Source organism: Myotis lucifugus, unplaced genomic scaffold (genome assembly GCF_000147115.1).
Source record: "Myotis lucifugus unplaced genomic scaffold, Myoluc2.0 scaffold_29, whole genome shotgun sequence".
Lineage (NCBI taxonomy): Eukaryota > Metazoa > Chordata > Mammalia > Chiroptera > Vespertilionidae > Myotis > Myotis lucifugus.
The window spans coordinates 729,295-756,526 of NW_005871077.1; the positions used below are offsets into that span (position 1 = coordinate 729,295).

General features: G+C 42.4%; 1 protein-coding gene across 1 annotated transcript; it reads left to right on the forward strand.

Moving 5' to 3' along the window:
- The first annotated feature begins 6,270 nt into the window (after window positions 1-6,270).
- On the forward strand, window positions 6,271-11,422 carry BAMBI (BMP and activin membrane bound inhibitor). Its single transcript, XM_006086644.2, has 3 exons — window positions 6,271-6,711; window positions 9,909-10,196; window positions 10,630-11,422. The coding sequence occupies exons 1-3, from the start codon at window positions 6,636-6,638 to the stop codon at window positions 11,046-11,048; spliced, it is 783 nt and encodes a 260-aa protein (XP_006086706.1). The 5' UTR covers window positions 6,271-6,635; the 3' UTR covers window positions 11,049-11,422.
- Window positions 11,423-27,232: the final 15,810 nt, after the last annotated feature.

The following is a 27,232-nucleotide window of genomic DNA, read 5'->3' on the forward strand; positions in this document are numbered from 1 at the left end:
CCTCCCCTTTGCTCTCTTCCTATTAGTAGTATTAATAACTAGCTAATTATGATGATAACAAAACTATGAATGGTACGGTGGGGGGTTCTTTGTGTTTAAACAGATTCACAGCGGACTAGGAGCTTGTTAGGAACAAAGGAAGATTATTAAATATGGGGAAAATGCATTATAAGTTCTTCCCTTAATGTCAAGAATAAGAACAAGAATTCTGTTCGTTGATGATCTCACTCAGTGCAACCCTGCAGCTCTCTCCATAACCTCTGCTTATAAGATAAAGTTCACTGAAGTGCATTAAATATCAGAAGATATGCTCACTTCGTTAGCATTTCATTTTGTGGGGTGAACACGTACATCAAATTTAATGTGTAGCTGGATACTTTATAGGTGGTAAAACAAATACTGTGTAGCCAATTATTTCATTGCAAATTATTATGAAATAGAAACAATGGCAGTGACAAAAACATGATGATAAATACAAATCATTTTGAAGTTCCACTGCAAATGACCTCCTTCTATTCTGTCAACGAGATTTCAGTTTGGAAGATCCAGTATTAGAAGAGAATGGCAGGGACGCTGTGAGGTGTTTGGGTGTCACCCTGGCTCGGGATGTAGAGCAGGCACTGCCCACAGTGCCTGTCAGAGCTGGGTCGGGTGGAGAGTGGGAGGCAGTAGTCTGGGTGGTAGGAGAAGGAGGAGGCAGCAGTGAATCCTTAAAAATGGCCCCAAAGCAGGACCCGAAGCCTAAATTCCAGGAGGGTGAGTGAGTGCTGTGCTTTCACGGGCCTCTTCTTTATGAAGCAAAGTGTGTGAAAGTTGCCATAAAGGACAAACAAGTGAAATACTTTATACCTTACAGTAGTTGAAATAAAAATTGTGTTATTTTCTGTTTAGTTTTATTTTTAGAGAACATTATTGAAGAGGGACTGGGATGAAGCTGGTCTGCCCCAGGATGGTCTGGAATGTATAAACCACTTGCTCTTAAGGGTTCTTGATAAGGGAAGACAAAACCTTGTGATTCATTAGCTGGTTGTAAATTGCTCATCAAATTGTTTGGCCTTGTTTAATTATTTTGTCTCAATTTCCCTTATTCCACTTGTCAAGGAATTTCCCTAGCTTCTTACTATCTTACCTAAGCTTTTCAGATCTTCAATAAATATTTTCTTTAAATTTCAGAAAAGAAGAGAATGGCTTAATGAGAAGTCATTATGGGGTCATCAAAGGAGGAAGAGAGTGGACAGAGGCAGAACAATGGAAAACACAGGCGGATATTGCGTGGCGGGAAAGGATGCAAGGTTTTGGCCAATTTTAAGCAAGAGTCTAAATGTTTGGTTGTCTAATGAAAATATTAAAGCTTCTGAATTTTTATGGTTTGTTTGTACACGAACATTAAAAAGAAAATCCTAAAAAACACAGCAAAGTATTGTCATCTAAGAAAATAGAACTCAAAAATACTACTTATTGCATTACTCACCAGCATTCTGAGTCAAGGATGTTTCTGTAGGTGAAAATTTAAGGTAATTTCTCTGCTTTACAGGCTTAATTTTGCCGTGTTAGTTAAAAGAACAAAAGGAGCCTGGAGGTCAGGGTTCGCTTCCTGGGCAGGACATATGCCTGGGTTGCTGGCTCCATCCCCAGTAGGGGGCGTGCAGGAGGCAGCTAATCAATGACTCATCATTAATGTTTCTGTTTCTCCCTCTCCCTTTCTCTCTCTGAAAACAATAAAAACATATTTATAAAACCAACAAAAAGGACAAAAGGAATTCAAGTGGTTATTTGACACCAGGTAGGCAAACTGGCAGGCTGTTGAATAATTTCTAAAAGGTCTACTAGCTTAATTGGAGGTTACATTAACATAACTGAATAGAACAAAGGTTAAGACTTATAGTCAAGGGTCATATCGAATATATTTGATAATATTTGATTATAAATACTATCCATTGTTAAGTTCATAAGTTAATGTTCTTTAACCAGGGCTGCTTCTTACTATATTCTAAACTTAGATGCTTTAAAACTTCTTAAGAGCCCTGGCTGGGTGCTTCAGTTGGTTGGAGCGTCGTCCAGTACACCAAAAGGTTTCCGGTTCTATCCTCTATTGGGGTGCATATGGGAGGCAATCAATTGATGTTTCTCTCTCACATCAATGTCTCTCTCTCTCCCTTTCTCTCTCTTTAAAAATAAAAATTAAAAAAAAACAACAAACTTCTTAAGAAAACCTCAACCCAACAGATAATCTATGTTTTATTTGTAAGACCCCATAACATTTTTTAAAAAATATATTTTTATTTTTGATTTCAGAGAGGAAGAGAGAGGGAGAGAGAGAGAGAGAGAGAGAGATCAATAATGAGAGAGAATCATTGATCAGCTGCCTCCTGCACGCCCCACACTGGGGATCAAGCCCATAACCCAGGCATGTGCCCTGACTGGGAATCAAACTGTGACCTCCTGGTCCATAGGTCGATGCTCAACCACTGAGCCATGCCTGTTGGATGACCCCATAGCATTTCTGCTAGTATGTGGAAGGGTGGGCATTTGGGAATGTGAGCTTCAGTCTTTTCCTTTCTTTCTAGGTCCTAACACACTACCTCCAGACTCTGCAGTCAGGCCCTTATCTCCTTTTCCATTTTTCAGGCCCTTATCTCCTTTTCCATTTTGGAAGGGAAAAACCCCAGCTTCACTAGACAGCCATTCCTTTGGCTGTGCTAATCTCTCACCTTTGACCTCATTCCAATTAAAGTAAAGTTTAGATCTAAACTTCTAACTTCTACTGAGAACAAATGACTTTGTAAAAAAGCTGCTATTGGGAATTCAAAGTGTTACCTAAACCTTAAGGATTGTTAGTTGGTAGAAGAGTTGTATAACAGGCAGAAGTGTTAGATTCTATTGCTAGACTACAACAGTTGTTTTTATGCCAGCCTGGAACTTGAACACAACTGCTTCTCTCTGAACAAAATACACTGAGTTATTTTTCATCTGCATTGTGAAGAGAGAGGTATTGCTAAACATGGGGATTACATATAACTTTGGGAAACAATGGTGTTATTTGGGTAAGCAGAGATTAATATCTACAGCTTTGTTAACAAAATGGGTTGGGACATAAAAACCCTTGTGGGTTTTTTTTTTCTTTTATAAGAAAAATGACACTTGAGAAGTTATTTTGTTGTGTAGGACAACCATGAAAATGTATCATAGTGGCATGTTGTGATTATGTAGATTATATGTCCATGGATAAATCATATTTAGAACACTTTAGAGTTAATAAAACTATTATAATGTTTAATTATTTCCATTTGTTAGATCTAGAATCAGCTTTCTGTTCTCAGGTATAGACAGCTGTTTCCCAGCTTATATTTTCAGAATTCCCTTTAAATTTTGGTCACTGATTTCTTGATTTAAATTTCCAAAAGACACTAACTAAATTTTACTATTTCCCCCTCTACGTATAGGAAAGTAATAACTGGATTATGTACAAAACACAAGTAAAATTCTGCAGAGAAGCAATTTTACTCACTCTTAAATTGAATTAAAATTGTTGCCTATTCTCTCAACTATTCTTATGTCCTTTTAATTGACATATTATCCCTAAACCAATTTTGATTTTCCACATTGATTCAAATAGTCTCCTTCATTTAGTTGAAAAGTCAATGTCTGCTCCAAAACATTAGAAAAAAGTGCAGACTTATTTCTCTTAAAACTAATTTCTAGCCATTTAAAAAGTCTGCCCATTAAACTAATAATAAAAATAAAAGAGTTGAAATCATTGTCTGAAGAATGAATCACATGTTCTTATTCTGAATTATGTTTGGAACAAAAAAAGTATAGAAGTCAATAATAATTAAATAAAATACAAGGCTCATAGTCCGAAACCTGTGGGTTGAAAGTTAAAAACCTTAAGTGAAAAGTCAAATTTTAAGGTGCCTGAATTAACATGGAACCTAAGGACAGGACGTGAAGACATGTGGCTGGACATCCATTTGGACTTACATCTTTCCCATTCTGCACATCTTTGTCATCTTTTTCTTTCTTCGAAGACAGGTGAACTCTGAATTTCTACGTGTCCCATGAAGTGACCTCTAGAGATTGCCCACCTCTCTGTCCAAAGATGAGGAAGAGAGAATCTAATTGGCCCAACTGGGGCCATGTGACTAGGTATGGCCAGAGAGCAGTCCCCTAATTCTGCTCTAGAGAAAGGGGTTGGGAAGGTACTCAGAAATGCTTACTAAATACAACTTTCACCAACACATGTCCCTAGACCCTTTCCATTAAATAAGCATTTTTCTGCATCACAGGTAATTATAGTTATTTTCTGGGGCATCTTTGCCCACTCCTAGCTTCACATGTTATTCTCCAGTAACAAAGAATTGCTTATAGTGCCATCTATTCATTCTCAGTACCCATATCCCCTAACGAAATCAATGAATTGCATGCCTAAATTCTGGTGGTCCTCTGTCTTGTATGGTCCCCTTCCAAATCTCTTTATTCTTTAGGAGGCACGGCCAATGTTACTGCGTCCAGCAGACCTTCCCAATATCTTTATCTTCCTGAGCTAGTTATTTTCTTTCTTTATGCTCCTAACATTGTGCAGGTAAATCTCTACCATCGTCAAGCTCCATTGCTTGTGATTTCCTGTTTAGGTTTTGGCATCTTTATAATGCCAGACACAGTGAGCCTGGCCTATAGTGGGCGCTCCAAAATAGCTGAATGAATATACAGATACTCTCAGTTTCCTTTTAGTTAATGATTTGACTATCTGAAGTTAAAAGTGTGTCATTGTGTGAAAAGTATTGTCCGTATGAACCCCTTAGAAGTGTTAACAAAGAATTAGGTGTCAGGAAGTTCTTATCTAACTCCTCTTGATATACCTGCAGTTTACCTGGTGCCTAACCAGTTTAATTTCCTCTTAAAACTTCTACTGGACTTACTTGCCCATCCTTTTGAAGGCAATGTTGATCTAGTGAAGGAATGCTCAGAGCATCTGTTTATGAAATTATTTTATTTTCTCTGCATATAAACATTACTTTTCAAAGGCAATTTCATTAACTACAAACTGCAGTTCTGTGGACTTTCAACAAGTTTAATTTACAAGGTTCGCCTTGAGACATACATATTTTTCTTAGTCTTAAAGCCCATTTTTGCACTCTAGTCCTGAAGAGTTGACTACATCTCCCAAATTAGCATTAAATGCTCTCTTCGGCCCATCTCCTCTCCCCTTGACATTTTATCAGATAGGGCAACCTTGGTTAATCCTAAAAGGAAATTTTGCAAATGGTTGACTTTTGTTAATCTCAAGTTTTGAGAATAGAGGGTAAAAGAGTTTCTTCAGATAACAGTTTTAAGCTGAGTTTTCCCTCCAAAAATAAAAATAAAAACAACAGCAAAACCTTCAGGACCGCTTTTGGGTACATTGGGTCAGGCAGCCCCGAAAGTCCTAATAAATGAATTAGCAATTCAGAAAGGAGACCACTGAGGGGCTGATATTGATCAAGGTCAGCGACTGTTTGCCTGCGTTTGTTAGGGGGGTGGTTAATTGCGTGTCAGCCTAGGCCTGTGTCGTCTCGCTGGCGCCGGGTGCTTTTTGGATTTGCTAATTTTCGTTAAGTGTCTCTACTCGTCCCCTGTCTACCCAGGAGAACTTAGCGGCTCCTACTGATCAACAGTCTGTCTGTCTGGGCTTTATTGATCACAGGGCAGGCGGCTCTTAGAGGATGCACTGGGGGAAAGTGTGTGTGTGGGGGAGGGGAGCTGAAAGCAAACCCGAGCCTGGCCACCCTCCTTCCAGGCTCCCGGCTGGACCCCCCTCCATCGCCACACGCCAGCCAGCGGCTCTCGGCAGAAGCGCACGCCGGGGACCGTCACTTGTCCCTGGGGCTTCCACAGCGCGCAGAGTGGCGGGGGAGGGCTTTGGAAGGCGGCCACGCGGGCCCCTCGCGTGTTTCAGGGGGAACGAAAAAGAAAGCACGGGCTGGGGCGCTGGCCCAAGGCTGAGTTGTGAGGGTCTAGAGAGATAGACCCAGCGGCCCCGCGCACCTCCCGAAGGTCAGGGACTCGCCTGCCTCCGCTAGAGGGAGCGCGGGATACAGCAATGGGGGGGCGGGGAGGGCTGCCCTGGCCAGACGCCGGCGCTGCTAGGAGCCGCCGGCAGGTCCCGCCCCGCCCGCGTCTGGGCCCGCCCCCTGGGTGAGGGATGATTGACTTGAGCCTGACAGCCAATCGGACCGCGTTGGTGCGGGCCCGGGGCGGGGCGGCGCCGGGCCGGCTCCCGGAGCGGAGCGGTATTTACGGCGCGCAGCCGGGCTGGAGGCGGCGGGCGCAGCGGGAGCCAGCGGCTGGCGGTGTCTGTGCGCGCTTCGTCTTTAGCAGAGCGGCCGCCGTGAGGGAGTGAATCCGAGAGCTCAACCCAGAGTGCGGCCCGAGCGGAGCAAAAGAACCGGTGCCCACAGAGTCGGCCGGCCCCCTCGTCTCCTCGGCACTCCCTCCAGCCGCCTTCCATGCTCGGGACGCTGCCTGTCCCCTCGCCCCGTCGCTGACGGCGCCCGCCGCCCCGGGCTGCACTCATGCACTGCGCGCTCCGGGAGTCGTAGGCTGCAGCTGCCCGCGGCTCCGGGACCGGCGGTGGCTCCGCGGCCGTGGGGGCGTCAATGGATCGCCATTCCAGCTACATCTTCATCTGGCTGCAGCTCGAACTCTGCGCCATGGCCGTGCTGCTCACCAAAGGTGGGTGTCCGCCGGCGGGCAGGGGCGCGCGGGGTCCCGGGCGGCCGCCCTGCGAGCCTTTGAAGCCGGCTGCCAGGGCTTTGTTAGCGGCGGGCGAGGCTGCCTCCCGCGCCAGAGCCCGCAGGTCACGGCAAGTTGCTTGTTCTTAGAAGTCGCGGTGGTGACTTCGCGGCCGACTCGGGTCGGTGTCTCGGGCCCGGCTCGTGGAGGGGCAGTCAGACCTCAGGGCAAGCGGTTGTCAAAATGTTTGTGTCCGTCTGTGTGTAGTGAACTGAAGAAGGTTTGCGGCCGAGGAGCGGGCGGTGGTGTGGGCTCGGACGCCGCCGCCCTGCCTGCCCCGGGGCGGGGAAGCCCTGGCCGAACCGCAGACCCCATCCTCAACCGCGTCGTGCCTGGGCGTGTGTCTCTGCTCGTGAGTGTGTCACTCTATTTGAATCTGTTTCTGTATTTGAGTATATCTTTGTATTTGAATATGTTTGAAAGTGCCTGTATTTGCATATGTGAGCGATTTGAGTCTGCCTCTGTATTTGAATGTGCCTCTGCTCACGAGTGTTTCTTTGGTCTCAGCGAGTGTCTTTGTGAACCAGCGAGTGTGTGCCTCCCCGAGTGCAGGTGTCCGGGGTGTGTCAGTGTGCAGGGGTATATGCTGTGTTCTGAGCGGCTGGGAGGAGAAGGCTGTCAGTGGTCCCCATTCCCACTCACTTCGTATTTCACAGATACTACTGAAAAACAAAAACAAAACAGCGCTTAGTTTCTTTTCCTCCCCTGCAGACTTTTAACTTTTAGTTTGAAATAATCCAAACTCCATCTAGATCTCAAGGTTTCCCCACCTACCCTGCCATGAACTACACATACATTTTTTTTAAAATAGGAAGTGTTGTTTAGCTTTGCACCCCTCACTTTTCTCTAATTGCCATGTAGCAGGCATGAGGTTAAAGGATAAGCCAGCCCAGCAAGGATGATGTGCTACAGTATTTATTTATTTTGGAAGGAAGGGTGTAATTAACCCTAAATAACAGCCCTCTCAGCCCGAGAGGGGAGCCTCCTGGTCCTATCAAAGGCGGGCAGAGCAGGGAGGGACTGAGGCTGACATGAAGTCACAGATACCGAAACTATGTGCCTGATAATGATATAATTAGGGGATCAGAGATTTCTGACTGCTGCTGACTTCAAAAGCTTTAAAAGAAGCCAGCAGCCTCTCCTGTAGCCATCTTGACTAAAGCAGACATTTTTGTTTAATCACTACATACAGTAACAAGAGAGGGGGGGAAACAGAAGAGCATTGTTCACCGTTTCAAAAGACCAGTCCCCTTTCTGGCCTTTTGTATGCCACAGGAAGAAACTTTATGAAACAACAGAAATATAGTTTTAATACAGTAATACAAAAGTTAATTCAACTTGCTCAAATGTGGCTCCAATTTTATAAAAAAGTCGTTAGAACTTTTCTAGTTACCTGTCAAAATTTTATTAGACTGTTTCAGGTCATTGAAAATACAGTATGTTAAATAGGCTCTCATAAACATTTAAGCAGCATTTCACTTGCATTCAGTTTTTTTTTTTTCCTGCATGAGGTCTGAGGTGAATAGGATCAAAAGTGACTTTTAATCTGTTTTATTTCAACCGTAAATCTCTATATGGAATTTGTCAGACTAGGGACCTATAGTTATCATCAACCACATAATACCAGTGAGCTTCATGCAAAAAATCAAGCTGGAAAGAGGAGCAAACCTCTGTAAAGCAAGCTCCTATCTTGAAGGTCTTCCTGGAGAAGGGTCTTGGGCCCAGACAAAGGACAGGGAGTGCAGATACAGAAATTTAGAATAGCAGCAAGACCTCCAGCTTTGGATCGTTAAACCCAGCTTGCCGAAGATATACCTATAGTTGGCTAGTCTTTTTAGAACTGAAGCATTAGCAGCCTCTGGTGAAAACTGAGCATGCCATACGGTGGCCTGGAATTTGGACAGATAATTAAATGAGACACCTTACTCAGGCATTCACAGAGAGGAGTAAAGGTGAGGGCAGGAAGAGGGGTTTAGTTTCAGAGTGGCGGTTTCAGTAACTAGACAGAACTTCAGATTGGGAAGCTGGAGAGAGGCGTGTGCATTTGTTTAATTTACAGCAGCGTTAGCTGTGGCATGTGACAATGACTGGAGCCCACTGGGTTGGAAATCATATTAGTGATAACTCTGAGACCCAGCTTATTTCAACTAGAGATTGATGTTAAAAGCCTCAGATCTTACATTGCAGCAAAATGTTAACAGTGACTCACAAAATAAGTTTTATAAAGGAAACTTTAATCACTTCCTGTAGAAAAATTTGAGGTTTCCTTAAGGATTTGTCATTGAACCAGCAGAGAGGATTTTCAGATTCAGTGTTTCCCCTTTTAGATCCCATGTTGAATTACATGTACAACTGGGGGGCTAGGGGGAGGAGAAGTTAGCCTTGCAGTTTTACATTCTCCCCTCCACCCCCAGATTTATGACTTTCCATTTGGGCTGAAAGAAATTGACTTTGGCAAGCAAACCACTAATTGTAAACTGCCTAGTTCCTGTTTTACAATATACTAAAAGCTCCTCTGCATGAAAAGATCTTTATAGGCAAAGTTTGCCTTTTCTAGAGAGGTTGCAAATAGCTGCCCAGTTTCATAGTTTTAAAACCTCCTGACTGGAGCAGTTTCTAGATTGTTGTGTTTCTAGTTAATAACTTTATAAAGTGTTAGCTAAAGCTCTTAAATCTTGGCACAGCCCCTCGAGGTAGTAAACAATTCAGTAGTTCCGATCAAATATTTATACTGACAAAATAAAAAAGCTTAGCATTTTCATTTTGTATGGTCATGTAGGATTAAATGAGTAAATGATGTAATTTTACCTTATTGTAGGAGAAATTATTGTGATGATTATTTTCCTTCACAAACAAAAGTATTATTTTTAATTACTTACTTAACGGAAACCTAAATTGAACTTTGATTCTCTGCTACTGGGGTTAATACATTTCTAAAATTGTGTTTAACTGGGTTGAAATTAAAGCACAGGCATACACAAAGGGCTTTCCCAGTCTGCATGGTCTACTGTTGTTGTAAGCACTCAGCTGAATATTCTAAAAGTGCCTTTGAGCTTGGGATTTAGCATTCACTTAAGCTAAGCAGACGCATGATCTGGTCTCTGAAGCAGTTTGATGCAATTTCTCATTGTTTTCAGGTGAAATCAGATGCTACTGTGATGCTGCCCACTGTGTGGCAACTGGCTATATGTGTAAATCTGAGTTGAGTGCCTGCTTCTCTAGGCTTCTTGATCCTCAGAACACAAATTCCCCACTCACCCATGGCTGCCTGGACTCTCTCGCAAGCACAGCAGACATCTGCCAAGCCAAACAGGCACAAAACCACTCTGGCACCGCCATACCCACGTTGGAATGCTGTCATGAAGATATGTGCAATTACCGAGGGCTGCATGACGTTCTCTCTTCTCCCAAAGGAGAGGCCTCAGGTAGGTAGTAGCGCTTTCTAACCAAATGCTTGCCTGATCCATATAGTTTTGTGACAGCCAAGACTTTGTATGTCTGCTATTGATTTTGTTGTTAATCTAATTAGAGACAGCAGAGGGAGAAGAATGGCCGAATGCAAAAATGCATCTCTCTTGAGTAGCTTTTATGTCTGCTTGAGCATTAGATGTCTGTCTGCATAATAGGTTTTGCCTGTTTTTTCAAGTTGGAAGACATTAAAAGACCACTAATACTCTGTAATGAGAGTCTGTAAACAGATGTTTTTGTAATCTTTTGCATTGTTTTTGCAACGTTTATTTTCTAAATATTGTTGACTTAATTGTCGGCTATGTATTGGGGTGCCTGGTTTAAAATGGATAGATGAGCTTGAATATGTACAGGAGAGAGGTTAACATAGTTCTGCTTGTGCTCCTTTAGGACAAGGAAACCGGTATCAGCATGATGGTAGCAGAAACCTCATCACCAAAGTGCAGGAGCTGACTTCTTCCAAAGAGCTGTGGTTCCGGGCAGCGGTGATTGCTGTTCCAATTGCTGGAGGGCTGATTTTAGTGTTGCTTATTATGTTGGCCTTGAGGATGCTGCGAAGTGAAAACAAGAGACTGCGGGATCAGCGGCAACAGATGCTCTCCCGTTTGCACTACAGCTTTCACGGACACCATTCCAAAAAGGGGCAGGTTGCAAAGTTGGACTTGGAATGCATGGTGCCGGTGAGTGGGCACGAGAACTGCTGTCTGACCTGTGACAAAATGAGACAAGCAGACCTCAGCAACGACAAGATCCTCTCTCTCGTTCACTGGGGCATGTATAGTGGGCACGGGAAGCTGGAATTCGTATGACCGTGTCTTATCTGAACTGAGCTTCTTGGACGCTTGAAGGCCTTTGAGTTCCGCTGGACAGGAGCACTTTATCTGAAGAAAAACAAACTCATGTAATCAACTTTGAGAGACAAAATGACCTCTGCAAACAGAATCTTGGATGTTTCTTCTGAAGGATTATTTGCACAGACTTACATACAGTCAAATGTATTTTTTGCTTTGAAATTATAAAAAGCAAAGAGAAGACTATGTACACACTGTTACCAAGGTGATTTGCATCTGAGGGAGCTGGAATGAATACCTAAATAAACTAAAATGTGTTGTATGTAAGCTCCTACATCTTGATTTATTGTAAAGATTTAAAAATATATATCTATATTTTTGTCTGAAATTGAGCAGTGTCTTGTCATAAATTAAAAACTAAGTGGGAAGTGTAAGACACTACATGTTAATTATATAAATGAAAATCTGTTGCTCAGACAAGGGTCTAACTATAGGATTTGGCTTGATCTTCCTTTGTGTTTTTTTTAAAAAAACGAGACCAAAATCTTTTTTATTCTTACATGCATATGTGTAATTCTCCTACAGCATGTAGAATATCTAAATGAACTGCCCATCATTTAGTGTCTTACTCACATTTTTTGTTTGGATCATTCTGGTTTTTAACTTTTATCTAAGAGAAATCTTAAGCATATTTATACCAGGTCAGATATGATTGATCTGTTACTGAAGTTGCCTTAGCAAGTCTACTATTACTTATCAACTTGATCCACTTGCTCTTTAATACTTTTAAATATGTCTACCTCCAACCAGGAAAAAAAACACCTAAAGTAAACTTTTTTTGGTAAAGTTAGTCACTGCCTACTTCTACTGTTTACTCTGTCTCTAACCGAATTAAATATTTTGGACTCCAAGTTAGCCAAACTTTATTGTACCATGCTCCCAGTTTTCAAAACGTCTTTAAACAAAGTGTTATACTAACATTTTATCTTATTTTTGACTTCTGAAATTTTAGAAAGGTTTTCCATAGTGAACACTATATATCAATTGAGATTTAAATAACACACAGTGCTTCTAGTTTTTCTTCCCCAAATGATCCTTTTATTAACATAACCAAACAAAACATTGACTTTAACCACTCATTTAATACACCGGTGTTTCCACACCTGTAGGACTTTCTGTCTGGCAACACTGCCCAGCCTGAGTTTAAACCCATGTCACATTTGTGTACCTTTCTCCCCAAATGGATCTTTTTAATTTTAAATAAGAATAATTTGCCATGTAGGGTTTTCCCTCAATTCTTTTGTATATTGGAAACTTTTGCTTAATTAACCTATTGCCTACATATTTGAGTATGGGGTTTTCTTTTATGAATATTATAGAGTTTTAAAAAAATATCGTCTGGAATATTTTATGATGAGTATAATTTGGGTCCCTGAAGACAGATGCAGTAGCCAAGCTCATTGAAGAATCTGAATTGAAAGGACTAATCTAAAAATGAATAGTTAGATTATTTAATAGTTAATAGACCACAGCCCAAATAAATTAGGCTATGGAATAAATATGCATCTTAATAAATGACAGATTTGTTTTGTGCTTTTTGAGATTGACAGTTTGTGCATTCATGCCTTAACAATTTATAAGATGTGTTAAGTTTTATCTGTGTCAATTTTTGAGGGAGCCAAAGAATTGTTTAACCTAACTATTGATCAAGATTGCCATTGATAAAATTTCTCCCCTCACCTTCGCTTTCTAACTCTATGTCAAAGTATAGTTTTCCCACTTAGATTAAAAGACTTTCTCCTTGTGCCTTCTCATTTCATGTACAACACCACACAAGTTCAATGATTCTTTAATTAGCCAGCCTTTATTTCACTTCTGTAGAGTTATTTCCTTCTGCTTGTCCTGCTCTTCTCTATTCATTCCATTTCTCCCAAGTACCAGGTAACAAAGAACTCATCAATCTATTAGGAAATATAGCAATGAAGGATTTAAATTCATGTGCTTAGAAACACTTGGAAATCAATAAATTCCATATTCCAGGAAAGGCCTGGGTCCAGGCTAAAGCTAAAATCACACAACTTTAATGCAAGGTGAGTGCAGTGTCTTCACTTGGTTCTATGTTTCTTCATCTGGATCTTGTTCTGTATACTGTAAATTCATGAGACTGTTTGCATCTCCCTTTTCGGTGGGGTGGTGGCACTGTGCCCATGCTCTGTCAGACTGGGTGTTGTGGTGCTCATGTTCCAGCCACTTAATAGACTGGCCCTGTCTCTTTTGCTAATAACAATCCTCTTCTTTTAAATCCTGTCATTCACTTAGCATTTGCACATGTCTTAAAGTCAGATCTAGGCATAACTTAGCTTTTCAATGAAAATATTGCAGGTTTCCCAACATTGATTTTTACTAAGAACTAAATATAGTTTCTACTTTTGCTTTCCTATGAGAGTGTAGAAGATGCCAAGAATGGAGATAAAGGACCCTTCATGAAATAACTACCTACCTGATTCAGTGATGTAAGAATGGTAATGACTGGTTTATTTGTTTTTCCCTCATAGAGATGTTTACTGTTACTTTGAGGTGTCAGTACAAGGCTGGGCTAACCAGGAACAGCCCTTGTTTAATATTGACATAAAACTCCCCCATTTCTAAGTGTAAATTTGCCCAAACCAGAGACAAATGGGACCAAATTTGCCATGTTTCTGTATCTACACCCCTTACATTCTATCCCTTTAAAAAAAATTGATCTGAACATGGTTATGTCTTTTATGTTACTCCCCCGCCCCTTATTTTGAATGGCTCAGAGGCTTTCTAGAAATTGACTAATGTGTCTCTAATTTCTGCTGAACTGATTTTATTAAAAACACCACACCATAGGGGGTTTGACCTTCTAAAATACCAAATGTGTCTGCTTTAGAAAATCACAAAACTCGCCTCTGAAGAGCTCATAAATCTGGTTTCAATGTGAGTTGATTATAGGCTACAAGCTTGAAAGCAGTGGCATCTAGTATCATGAATCTGAAACTAGCCTTTTGGGGGCCAAGACAGCTTTTTCCCCTTATAACCTCTGTCTCAGTTCAAATAGCTAAACTTCTAAAAGTTGCCTGGTGTGAGAGGCTGAGCTCACAGGATAGTAGTCAGGCTCACTTTGGAGTCTCACAGACGGGGTTCAAAGGCTGTCTTTGTCCCTAATAGCTGTGTGAACTTGGGCAAATGACTAGAGCTCTTAGAATACTAAGTTTTGTTACCTATAAAATGGGATCAATGATAATACTTTATTATGAGATTATTTGGAGGAAATAGCGGCCCAACTTCCCTCAAAATTTGAGAACTTGTGCCTGTTATTTACTTGACTTTTTCATATCTCAGATCTTTGCATATTTGAGATTTGAAAGCCCTTCAGTCACCTGCAGACTGGATTTAGTATTTTTAATATTTGCTTTAAATTTATTGTTTTTAGTCTCATATCTACTAATTATGTTGGTTTGTAATTATTTACTTTTGGAATAATCTAGGTGGCTACTAATAACATTTTAATTTGATATAGGTATTTTGTTTTTTGATGTTTGGCAGAACGAAGTTCTTTTAGAGTTTCAGCTGTTCTGGATGGTTAACCCATTGAGAAAACCAAGAGTAAAGTTAAGTGACAGATAATGTTTCAGAATTGCTTGAACAGTTTGTGTCTGATTGATGTATTCTGGACAAGTGGTACCATCAATTACAATTTGCCCCACAGGTGTTCCCAACAAAATACAAATAGTTCCAAAACTAGTTTTAGGGACTTTATAAATTTGGGGGCGGGGCAGGGGGCTACTTAGTGAAATCCATTTAATTTCCCTGGATGAAGTTAATTTAGTTACTTTGTCACAGTTGTAATGGAAAAAAATAACTGCTCCAGAGACCAACTCACTCCCTGTACCCAATTCAGAATGTTAAAGTCTTCCTCACTCTGTTGACTTAAAAGGCAGATTGGTGATCTGAGAATTTGAGACTCAAAGAAATAATGAAATTAAATGTTCTTTCAAATTTCTACAACTCTTTATTTGGCGTACAGGTTTAGACTTTATACATGTCCTTTTTAATTTGCTAACACAGCACCATTCTGCAGCTTAGTGATGTAGTTCACTTGTCTGCCATTCCAGAAATTTGGAGATGGAAGTGGGAAGGTGATAAGCTGAGGTTAACCAGGGGTTTAATTCTTGCAGCAAGACAGCAATTTTCCAATGGATCTGCTTTGGGGAGTTTCGAAGTATTTATTACTAGAGGAGGCCTAATAGCCATATTTCTGCAAACTTTCCCCATTCTATGAATATGAAAAGCATAACCAGAAGGGCATTGACCTCCATCTTGGGAGATACTTTGGGTGAGCAGTTTGATAATATCTCAAGGTATTTGTCATTCCTCAAGATGTAAGGGATTCATTCTATCAGGAGGCCAGTGGCCAGATGGCCTCTCGGGGGCTATTTCACATTGTGTTTGGCTACCGTTATCTTATAGATTAGATTGATATTGGACTAAATCTGAGTAGAACCCTAGAAAGATGAGTTGGTAATTATTTATTGCATCCCATGTGTACACAGTATTGCCATGCTAATCCAATAGTCTTTGTAATTCTGGAATAATTTTGCACTTAACAATTTTCTGTGTTAATATAAGTAGATGATGGAATTTATGAGCAGTCAGCAATTTGTTTTTAGATGTGAAGACTACATTAGTTGTGATGAATTAATAAAGTCAGAGGCTGTTGTGTAAATTTACTCTGAAAGATCTCAAATTACAAACCTAATGGAACAAAAATTGTTTTAGCAGTTAAAACCAAGAGAAATACAGAAAGCTCTTTATCCTTCAACTCTTCCTCTTGGAATTTCCCCCAGGGAACTGATGAGGACAGTGGAAAAACACCACACTTGTAAAAGCAGTTGCTTACTTTTCAAGTGTTGGAATTCCAATTTGAAGAATTTTTTACTAAATTTAATGGATGTGATTTTGATACCATAGACTTCACAGTTGAGTTGGTAAATGGGGTATTTCTCATCTGGATTTAGGGATTACTCCCAGTCAGGCGTGGGGTGGGGCTGGTGGGGGTGGGGTGGGGGGGTCCAGGATCAGTAACCTCTGAATGTTTCCACAATTCAAGCGAAGGAGAGCATGAGATGAAGGACAGATTAAGGCCTCTTGTCATCAAACCTCTGAATTCAGATTGTCAATAAATACACAAATGCTTCTTTCTCATTTGTTTCTCTATCCTAAACTATTGTTTTATAGATTTTTATATATATTTTTCTTTGGGAGGCCTAAAGGAAAACAAATTGCTAGTGAAGGGGGTTGAGGAGAAATAATTCAAATGGATCTGAAAATTAATGAAGCATTGCTAAGGTCAACCTGCTCAGCCTACCTTTTAAATTAGCAGCCTCCAAGCTAATTTAAGCCAAGAAGTATGTCATCATTTCCTATTAAACTAAGAGTTGCATTTTCATTTAAGTATTGTAAAATACCCAAAGTTTTTATCAAATATTGTTTTTCTAAGGAGGCAAGAACAAGCCACTGAGAGTTTTGTTGGTCCAAAAGGTGAATAACCTGGACTCAGCAGGCTGACTTAGCATTTCAACTTCAGCAGCTTGTCACAGCTACACTGGAGCAAATTGTCTTTACTTCTCCTGAATGAACCTCTGACTAGAGGCTATAATTAAAGCAACAGTTTGCTGCATCTTTCATTCAAGGACGCACCAAAAGTTATAAATTACCGTTCCCCCCTCAAACACTTAGCATCTTCATTTGAAGATTACTTTTTATCTCAAAACTCAAAGGGCTGTTATACATCCATACATTTGCAGTTTTGTAATTTAGACTTTTATGTATGTTGCTTTTATATTATTATATAATGTTCTCTTAAGAAAATTACTTATTCATAGATAACTTAAAATAATCAAAGATAAATTTTAAAATATGTGTGTGTGGTGGGGATGATCATTCATGTCTTTCCAAACTTTATGTTGTTTCTAGTTTCTCACATTCCATGTATTTATTTAAAAAATATATATATATATAATTTCTTATGACCCCTGGCTCAAACCAATGTCAACCTGCTTCCAGTAGTGTTTGTTAAATATATGAATAAAGTGTGGAAAAGAGAAACCCCATTTCTTTAAAAGCAGCACTGTTAGCATTTCCAAAGGCAAACTTCTTTGCTGGAAAGAGGAAAACTTATTCTCTCTGCAAAACCTGGTGGAGCAGTGATCACGCTTGATTCGAAGCTCAGAGTCCTCTGGGATTCTTCTCTGCTGGCCACCAATTTCTCAGGCTGACAGAGCTCAGAGTTGGTGCTGCTTTAGAATGCTGTCTGAAGGGGGATTTGCATGTCCATCAGGGATCGCTAAATGTCAAGGGTCATTTCCCTGGCCTGACACTTGATTGTGAAGCAGGTTTAGAAGTAAATCTTTCAAGGGGCTGGATTGTGACAAACACTATAGTCAGACAATAAAACCCGACCTCCTCAACCATCTTGTTTAACAATGGGAGGTTGTTTGTTGGTATTAGTATGCAAATTGCAGTGAGTAGCTAACAGGTTGCTTTGAAATGCTCAATTTGTTTATCCTGATCTTTTCTTTGTGGGCAGATTTATGGAGCTCTTTTTCATGGTTCTCAGCAATGAATTAGGTCCATCAGAGTCCACAGCCTTTTCATTAACTCCAGTTGGGCTGCAGGAGCGGAAATGCTCTGCTGCTGCTTGGAGGGACCTGCTGGGAAGCCGCTGGCTCAAGAAGTTCTGGAGATAAATGCTCTCAGACTGGAGCTGAGCCACCAAAAAAAACCAAAAACCAAAAAACAACAACAACAACAACAAAACAAACTAAAATGAAAGAAAACAACAACAACAACTTCTCTCTTTCAATATTACCTCGTCTGGAAAAAAAAATCAGCCATTTCTTTGGTTTCATCTTCCTACCTCTTCTGGGAAAATGCCCTTCCCTCCTTGGCCCAAAGGAAGACCTGCCATTGAATCTCTCACTAAGGCTGAGTCTTTGTATGAACCTGTTTTGGTCAAAGGCATTTGTTCAAAGTACTCATCCTAACATTTTTCTCGTCTTTATGAGATGTGAGTGTGAGCTTTTGGGTTCATTGTCTTGAGAAGTCCAGGAATGAATTCATGGACGAGAGGGGTAAGCAAAAGGGAAGGGAAATTATTACAGTGAAAGTAACAAAGCTCTCAGCATGAAAGAAAGGTCCCGAAGAGGGTTGCTGCAGAAGCTCACTAGTCTAGGAGTTTATATTTCCTGCTCTTGCCCTCTATTGGCTCTTTCAAAAAAAGCAACAGCCAACCTCCTTTTCCCTCATCTCCCGGCTTTTAGTTTGCACTCTTGGGTTCAGGGGGAAGGGCAGCTCTATGATTGACTGGTACATTCCTCCTATCTTGCTCACATCCTGACCATCTGTGTCATCTCCACTTTATCTACCATCTTCCCTCCCTGAGGCCCTTACCCTAAACTGATCCCATCTAACTCCTCTGTCCCCCTCTGATTGGGACGACCTGGCTGCTTCCTGCTGAGTGGGAACGCTGTCAGGAGCCTGGCAGTCAGGGTTCTGTCAGGAGAGGACGATCAAGGGCCTCGTAAAATCAGGTTATCCATGCGGGGTTCCATTTCCATAACCATCTGTAATTGGAAGGATTCTAGGCGAGAAAGCACAAATTTAACTAAGAGGTTACAAATGCGGGATCCACAGCCTGAGAGGAGCTAGAGCCAAAGAGGGTCTGGAGCTCAGGGCCAAAAGCCGAGGAGGCCCAGGAGGAGGAGCTGGAGGAGGAGACCGGGGCTGAGGGTCCCCCCCAACCCCTGCCCACCACTGGCAGACCCAGCACCCAAGAGAACCAGATGGTGGGAGCCGGCCCCCAGGGGCCAGTTCGGCCCCTCGGCCCCTTTCTCCGCTCTGACTCCTTGGCTGCACGTGCCCTGCCCACAGCAGCCGTCTCAGCAACAGTCATGACAGTGGCTGAGCCTGGCGGCACAGACCCCGACAGAGATACCCCCCTCCTCCCTTGGCCTCAAGAATCCTTTTACTGACCATCAAGCCTGCTTCTTGGGAGGTGGACAGTAGTGGGGATGGCCACCCCCCATCTCAGCCCACCCCTGAGTCCCTTGACTTTTATATTCTGACTCCAAGGTATTGTTCAGACCTCAGCTCCTGGGGGCCAGCCCCTGGAGTCCCCCTCCCTGGTAGCCTCTAACCAGCATTCCCAGACACCTGAGGCAGATGGACAGATGGATGGGCAGGGGGACAGGGGTGGCTGGGGCTGGGCCAGCACCGTTCCAGAGACAAGGCCAGCGCATAGCAAACTCGGAGACTCTCCTCTCCCTCGCCCCAGTTCCAGCCCAGGCCAGGTCAGGCCACACTAACCTCCCCTCCCTCTCACTATCCCCTTGCCCTTCCTCACTGTCCTCTCGCCTTCCTCTCCCTTCTCCCTTCTCCTGACTGATCCACCCAGGAGACCACATAGCTGTGCTCACAGTGTCTTTTAAATGGTTCGGTTGGGGAGCTATCAGGGCTCCCTGCAATCTGAAGAAAGCTTTTGGTGCTTGTCATCACAGTCACTGGACCTTCTCTCCCTGTCCCGCCCTGTCTCCTTTCCTCCTGGGTTCATGTTGTAATAAAACAAGATTGTTTGTAGGTAATTAATTTGTTCAAAAGAAAACAAAAAGCAAAACAAGAAACTTGGTTCCAGCTGAAGCCTATTTTAATTTAATTTTATTATTTTCCTCTTGTTAGAAATAAAACCCTTAGCAACGTTAAAAAAAAAAATTCAGGGTCCAAAAATTAGGAGGAATGCTACAGAGACCGGGGCGGGACGGGGGGAGGGGGGGCTAGAAAGAGTAGGAGCCAAGTTATGCTAGGCCAGTGGTTCTCAACCTGTGGGTCGCGACCCCTTTGGGGGTCGAACGACCCTTTCACAGGGGTCGCCTAAGACCATTGGAAAACACATATATAATTACATATTGTTTTTGTGATTAATCACTATGCTTTAATTCTGTTCAATTTGTAACAATGAAAATACATCCTGCATATCAGATATTTACATTACGATTCATAACAGTAGCAAAATTACAGTTATGAAGTAGCAACAAAAATAATTTTATGGTTGGGGGTCACCACAACATGAGGACCTGTATTAAAGGGTCACGGCATTAGGAAGGTTGAGAACCACTGTGCTAGGCAGCCAGGAAGAGAGAAACTGCCCGATGTCCCTGCCCTGTTGGGTTTGTACTTACGCAGCCATTCTGCTTGATCATAGATTTTCCTTATCTTTGTCTCCAGGAGGTGGGAGTTACTGATATAAGTACAGTAGGTTTTGTTTATAACTACTCAGACTCCTCCTTGTTATGCAAGAGTTGATCAAGGGCTAAAAGATTATCTAAGACTACATTACTAAGGAATCCAAGGATTTAGCGATTCCTGCTCTGGCAGCCAGGTCAGCTAGCCTATTTCCTTCCATGACCTCATCAGCTCCTCTTTGGTGATCTTTGCAATGTATAACAACTACCTCTGAGGGGAGGTATACTGAGGACAGAAGCTAATCAACCTCTTTATGATGTTTAACAGGGGATCCATTAGCTATCAAGAAATGTCTTTCCTTCCAGATGGCAGCATGGGCATGGAGGACTGAGAAAGCATATTTAGAGTCAGTATACTAGGATATGTTTACTCCCTTGCCCTCGCCGAGCTCTAATGCTCTTGTAAGGGCGATCGGCTCGGCTAACTGAGCACTAGTACTGGGAGAAAGGGGAGCGCTCTCCAGAGTGGTGGTGAGGGTGATCACAGTGTACCCAGCCTTACGCGCCCCATGTTCCATGAAGGAGCTTCCATTCATGAACAGGGTTAGATCAGGACTTTCTAAGGGAGTCTCCCTTAAGTCTTCTCTGGCTGCATAGGTTTGGAGTACTACCTGTTCACAGTCATGCTTTGTATTTCTTTTTCTTCTAAGAGGAAGGTGGCTGGGTTTAAAGAGGGCCACGTTTTTATTTTATTTGGACTATAGGTCCCTCTAATAGTAGTGCCTGATATTTGAGAAGGCAGCTAACTGAAAGCCATGAGCTTCCTTTGGAGGATAGTAAAGCCGTGATATTATAGTAAGAATCGTCAGGCCCTTTCCTAAGGTTAACTTGGTGGCCTCTGGAACCAGCAGCACCACAGTAGCCTCCGCCCGCAAACAGGCGGGCCAGCCCTTGGCCCAGATGTCCGATTCTTTACTCAGATATCTCACCGGCTGTTGAGCAGGGCCTCAGGCTTGGGTCAGTACTCCTAAGGCCATCCCTCCCCTTTCAGTGACGTATAGGTTGAGTTCTTGCCCTGTGGGGAGCCTCAAGGCTGGGGCTTGGAGGAGCGCCTCCTTGAGCTGGTTAAATGCTAGCTTGGATTCAGGCTCCCATTCAATAAATTGGCCTTCATTCTTTTGAGTCTCTTTCATTAAAGGTCTGGTTATTTCTCCATATCCTGGGATCCAAAGTCTACAGAATCCCGTTTTCCTCAGAATCCTCTTAATTGCTTGGGTATCCGAGGGAGTGGGAAGGAAGCGATGGTTCTGCTCCTGTCTTCCCCTAATGCCCTGGTGCCTGTGGTCAGGTTTAGCCCTAAATACTTTATGGAGTTCTTGCAGAGCTGGGCCTTGGTCCTTGAGACCTTATACTCTTTCTCAGCCAAGAAATTAAGCAAAGCTGTGTGTCTTCCTGTGAAATTTCCTCAAAGAGGAAAATATCACTTACATACCTTACTGTGTGGGTAAGTAAACTTATTTAAATCTTGTGCTAGTGCTTGGCCAAACGAATGGGGGCTATCCCTAACCCCTGGGGCAGAACAGTCCAAGTTAGCTGGGTGAATTGGTCAGAGGGATCCTCAAATCAAAGACATATTGTGAGCCGGGTCAAGGGGAATACAGAAAAAAGCATCCTTGAGGTCCAATACCGTAAAACATTCAGAGTCACCAGGGATTTGAGACATCAAAGTATATGGATTAGGAACTATGGGGTGTAAGGGTACCACCACCTCATTTATCAGGTGGAGATCCTGTGCCAGTCTCCATTCCCTGTTGGGTTTTTGTATTCCCAAGATGGGGGAGTTGCATGGGCTTTTATAGGGCTTAAGAAGACCCTGTGTTTTCAGGTTTTCCATAATTACTTGTATACCTTTTTAGCCTCAGGTTTCAGGGGGTACTGCTTCTGGTGGGGAAAGAGGTTGGGTCCTTGAGATGTATGTCCCGTCCCACCTTTCCTTGCGTAGCCATACTTCTGCGTTGATCTCAGTTTCGATTAGGGGCAGGCATAACACCTGCTCTGGGGCTATATATATTGTAGCACCCAATTGAGCTAATATATCTGGCCCCAAAAGAGGGGTAGGACTTTCTGGCATGATCAGGAAGTCATGTGAGAAGAGGAAATCACCCCAGTTACAGCAGAGAGGCTGGGAGAATTGCCTAGTTACAGGCTTCCTGGAGCCGCCTCTAACAGTCACACTATGAGAGTGGGGGAGACCCGCACTGGAGAGGAGAACAGAATAGGTAGCTCCAGTGTCTAGGAGGAAGTTGACTTTCTTCAGTGGTTAGGATCACCCAAGGCCCAGCACCCGAGGCTCCTGGGTGAAGATGACCTTCAGGGCTGGAGCCAACGAGGGATGCTCCGGGGCCCTTCAGTCTTGTTGCTGAACCATTTGGTTAATGCCTCCCTGAGCCTGTCCATAAAGGCCCAGGGATTTTCCTCTTTCCCTTGGCTTATGGATGATAGTTTGGAATAATTCAGAAGCTTGGAGCTACTCGTCCTCAGACCTTGTAGCACACATGTCTGAAAATGCTTAGTCCACCATTCTCACAGAGGGCAACCTAGATCCCATTTAGGGTCCTCTAGGGGCACTGCCTGCTACCCAGTGGGGAAACATTCTTTCTCTTGCTGGCTCTGGTGTGTATGGTTTTGTCTTGTGAGGGACCTGGGTTCAGTTAGGCTTGGCTTATTACTAGTGGTATGACTCCAGGCTAATGAACCCCTCCATTGACTCACTGACATATGGGGATAAATATTATCAGCACTTTGCGTTATTGGGAGGATTAAATAAGATAATGCAAATAAATCTTTAGCTCAATTCCTTGCAAAGTTGTAAAAGTTATCCATTACCAGTAAGTATTGTTCCTTTATACGCCCTCCCAATGCTTAGAAAAAGAAGCACCCAGGAGTCACCTGTGTACTTTACAGCCCAGAAAAGAGCCAGACTGGATAGATTCAAAGATCCAGCGATGTTTATTCCTTTTATTTGTAAGTATTTTTAATTAGCCCAATTTAACCTGCCATGTTTGCATTTTGCTCAAGACAGTAAGAAAGTACTTAATTTTAATGTAAAAATATTGAAACTACCCATATGCCTTGCAGAAAAATGTTACTTATTAGAACAGTGACAATGTTTGACATCAGTACAGAGCAGTTTGTGTTAACATTCTCCAAAATCAGGAAAGGCATGTTATCTGCTCCCTGTTACAACAAATACCTGTTTTGGCACATCCTGTTAATGAATACACACCTGTCAAGTGTGTTAGTTTGCTCTGCTGACTTAGTTGACAGAGGGCCAAGCCACAGTTCACTGCACTTGGCGCTGCCTACTGTCTTGCTGCTTGGGGGTCCAGGTGAAGGGCTGGTGAACCTCCACAGGAAGGCAAGAGATGCATTAAAGTTTTGTTCCAGACCACACGTAAGCCATAAACTGAGTGAGGACTGTTCTCATGAGAATCTGTGCTTCTAAGAAATCTGTTGGATTAACACCACAATACAGCTTTGATAATAAGAGTACCATCACAAATCTACCAATTTGTCGCTTATTTATTTTTAAAGTATATATTTTTATTGATTTCAGAGAGGAAGGGAGAGGGAGAGAGAGAGACATCAATGATGAGAATCATTGATCGGCTGCCCCCTGCATGTCCCCTACTGGGGATTGAGCCCGCAACCTGGGCATGTGCCCTTGACCAGAATCAAACCCGGGACCCTTCAGTCCACAGGCCAATGTTCTATCCACTGAGCCAAACCAGCTAGGACCCATTTTGTCACTTATTATTTCTTACTAAGAGTTTTGTGACATACTTATATCTTTATATTCCTGTAAGTCAGCCTGATGTTCATGTTACATAAGAAACTGACAAATCAATGAGACTCCCCCAAGCCCAGGAATTTTTCTGTGTCCCACACCTTCACAGAATCTTTAAGCAGCCACCAGCTACTTCCTGGAGGCATGTGGTGAGTGAGATAGGTAGCTCCAAGCACATTTTCCATTAGCTGACCAGTTCTTGACCCCTCCTACCCATTCTGGGTTTCGCTCCTTACCCTGTTAGTTTTGATGCCCTCAGACATGGGTTTATTGCTGAGGATGGCCTTATTCCCATCCTTTCCCCTAGACTTGAGATTTCTTGCCTATCTATGATTCTCCACTGCTCACTCCATCTCTCTGGGCTCTGCCTCAGGCTGGTTCTGCCCCCTTTTGCTCTTATGTAATGTCCTTTCTCTCTTTCAATCATGTACTTGGGTTTTGCTTCCCTGCCCAACCTATTTGTCTTCCAGTGACTTTACTGAATACAGGACTTTGATTTGGGAACTTTAGTTGGGAAGCTCTCTTGTATCACCCTGGACCCATGATGTGAAGCAGAGCAGCCCTGGACCAGGCCTGAGTAATCCTGGGCCTGGAGCACTGGACTCTTGCTTGTAAGATACAAACTTGGCTACACACTCAAGAGCCACATTTTACCTCACCTCACCGAGCTCCCAAGACACACATAACCCTAATTTCCTGGTGGGTGTTTCTTACCCAGTAATAATGTAGGATTGGAACCTATGAATTTAGAGGTATGAGGCAAGCTTGAGTGCTCCTGGGCAAGATGGTGATTGAGGGAAGAGGCCATGATCCTTAGGACTGAGAACACACTGGCAGTATCTCTAGTGTCCTGTGCCCCTGTGCTCCGACTCACTGCAACTCTTGAAGGTAATGCCCATTTCTCCAACACCCTTGTCTGACAGTTTTCACTGAAATCTGATACAATTGCCCTATTCTTGCTGTAGGCAGAACAATTTATGACTGTCTACTCTGTGGTTTTCTAATGAAAATGAGTAGGTGCCATTTCTAGCCTACTCCAGTCTATTAACATGACTGGGAAATGAAGGAGTAGCCACCAGGGATGCCTCTCTAAGAAATTAAGGTGGGATTCTTGGTAGAGCTGGGAGGAAGTGTGGACATCTGAGCCTTACCATGTGCTGCCTGTGACAAGAGCACATGCTCCAACTTGGCAAAATGCTCTTCTGAATTGACAGGCCCAAGAAGGGCCAGCTAGGTCATGGTTTGATGAGATGTTGCAGGTATTCTGGCCAAACTGGTGGCCCATGGCAGCTGGTCAGGCTAGCACCTACATGCTAGCACCTACATGCTAACCTGGCTAGGGGCTCAGCACCCCTCCCTGGCCGCTCCTAGTAGGGATATACACTCCCAGAAGGCCCACTGGGCTTCTGTTGCAGCAGCCTTCTTCCCCTGTTCCAGATGGGACCCAAGCAGCTTTGGTCTCATGTTGGCTGTGGACAGCACTGCAGCTTTGGCGGTACACGGAAAGCTGTGTGTTCCGGTCAGTTCCTGTGGTGTCTGTAGCATAATGCCTGGTACAGTGAAGGTGATCAACATAAGCTACCGCAGCTATAGCTATTCCTCTAACACATTGCGGGCAGATCACGAGCATTCTCGTGTTTTCATATTACACAGTGTTTTACATAAATGTTAAAGGCATGCCTTAAAATTTAAATACCCATTGCATTTTGAAGTTATTTATTACATGTTCTTACAAGCTAATATCTTTTTAAAGTATGATACTTTGTGAAACGTTCTTTGTTCTCGTTCAATAGAAACGTATCTGGCCACTGGGTAAAGCTAGCAATAAAACTACTGGTGCGCAATGTGTTAACTTGGGTCCTGGTCACTGCGGCACAACTATGACAAAGTTAGTTTTCAGTTTTTTAAAAACAAGCAATTTGTTCAAAGATTTTATAATGACTAGTGAGATTTAGTAAACTATGACATCTCCCAGCTTCATCTTTTTTCATTTGTAAAATGAGAGTTACAATGAGACTGTCTCCTTCCTACCTCAAATGGGTGCTATAGGAATTCTGCAATGCTGGTAGGACCCTGGGATCTCCTTGGGAAGGCACTGTAAAAATAGGAATTATTCTTAAAATACTATTTTGAAATAAATATGAGCTTTTCCTTATGTGTTTTTACACTTTTATTTCTTCTGTACTTTTATTTCTATTACTCTTTCAATATAGGTTTTGATTCCTTTCTCCTTCTCTAATAGTTATAATTAAACCATAAAGTTTGCTTTACGAAGACAGAAAAATGGTATATACAACATGTACTTCCTTAAGGCCATCTTTCCTTTTTTCCCCACCAACAAAAGCACTACCCATTTGGAATGTTGTTTGTAATTGCATTTACATTTACAATAAACCTCAGGCTTAGATTTCGGGCTAGGGTGTGTAGAGAGAGAAGAGAGAAAAGTCCAAACAGTATAAATAATGAAAGTGGTAGCAGCATTGTTGTGTACAGGTTGAAACAAACATGCTGACTTTTCTTAGAGCCCTAAATAAAAATGAAACAAAACAGAAGTTCAACTAAAAGAAGAAGAAGACAACAACCTCTAACCCTTAGAGACAATTTTGCTTAAAAATAACTTTAACCTTTGTACTTTCCCACATTAAGACAAATATTATATAACAATAAAATTGACTTTTGTTTTTGAAAATTTTCTACAATTAACTGAACTGTTAAGATTTAGTAGACCAAGAAGGAATATTTTAAAAAATATTTTTATCAATTTCAGAGAGGAAGGGAGAGGGAGAGAGAGAGAAACATCAATGATGAGAATCATCAATCGGCTGCGTCTACACCCGGGCATGTACCCCTGATCAGAATCGAACCTGGGACCCTTAAATCCACAGCCCAAACCAGCTAGGGTCCAAGAAGGAATTTTTAAAAAATTGATTTGAGAGAGAGAGTGAGAGAGAGAGAGAGAGAGCGAGATGGGTTGCCTCTCGTATGTGCCTGATTGAGGATCAAACCTGCAACCTATCCCGCAACCTTTTAGTATAAAGGATGACACTCCAACCAACTGCTCCACCTGGCCAGGGAAACAAGAAGGATTATTT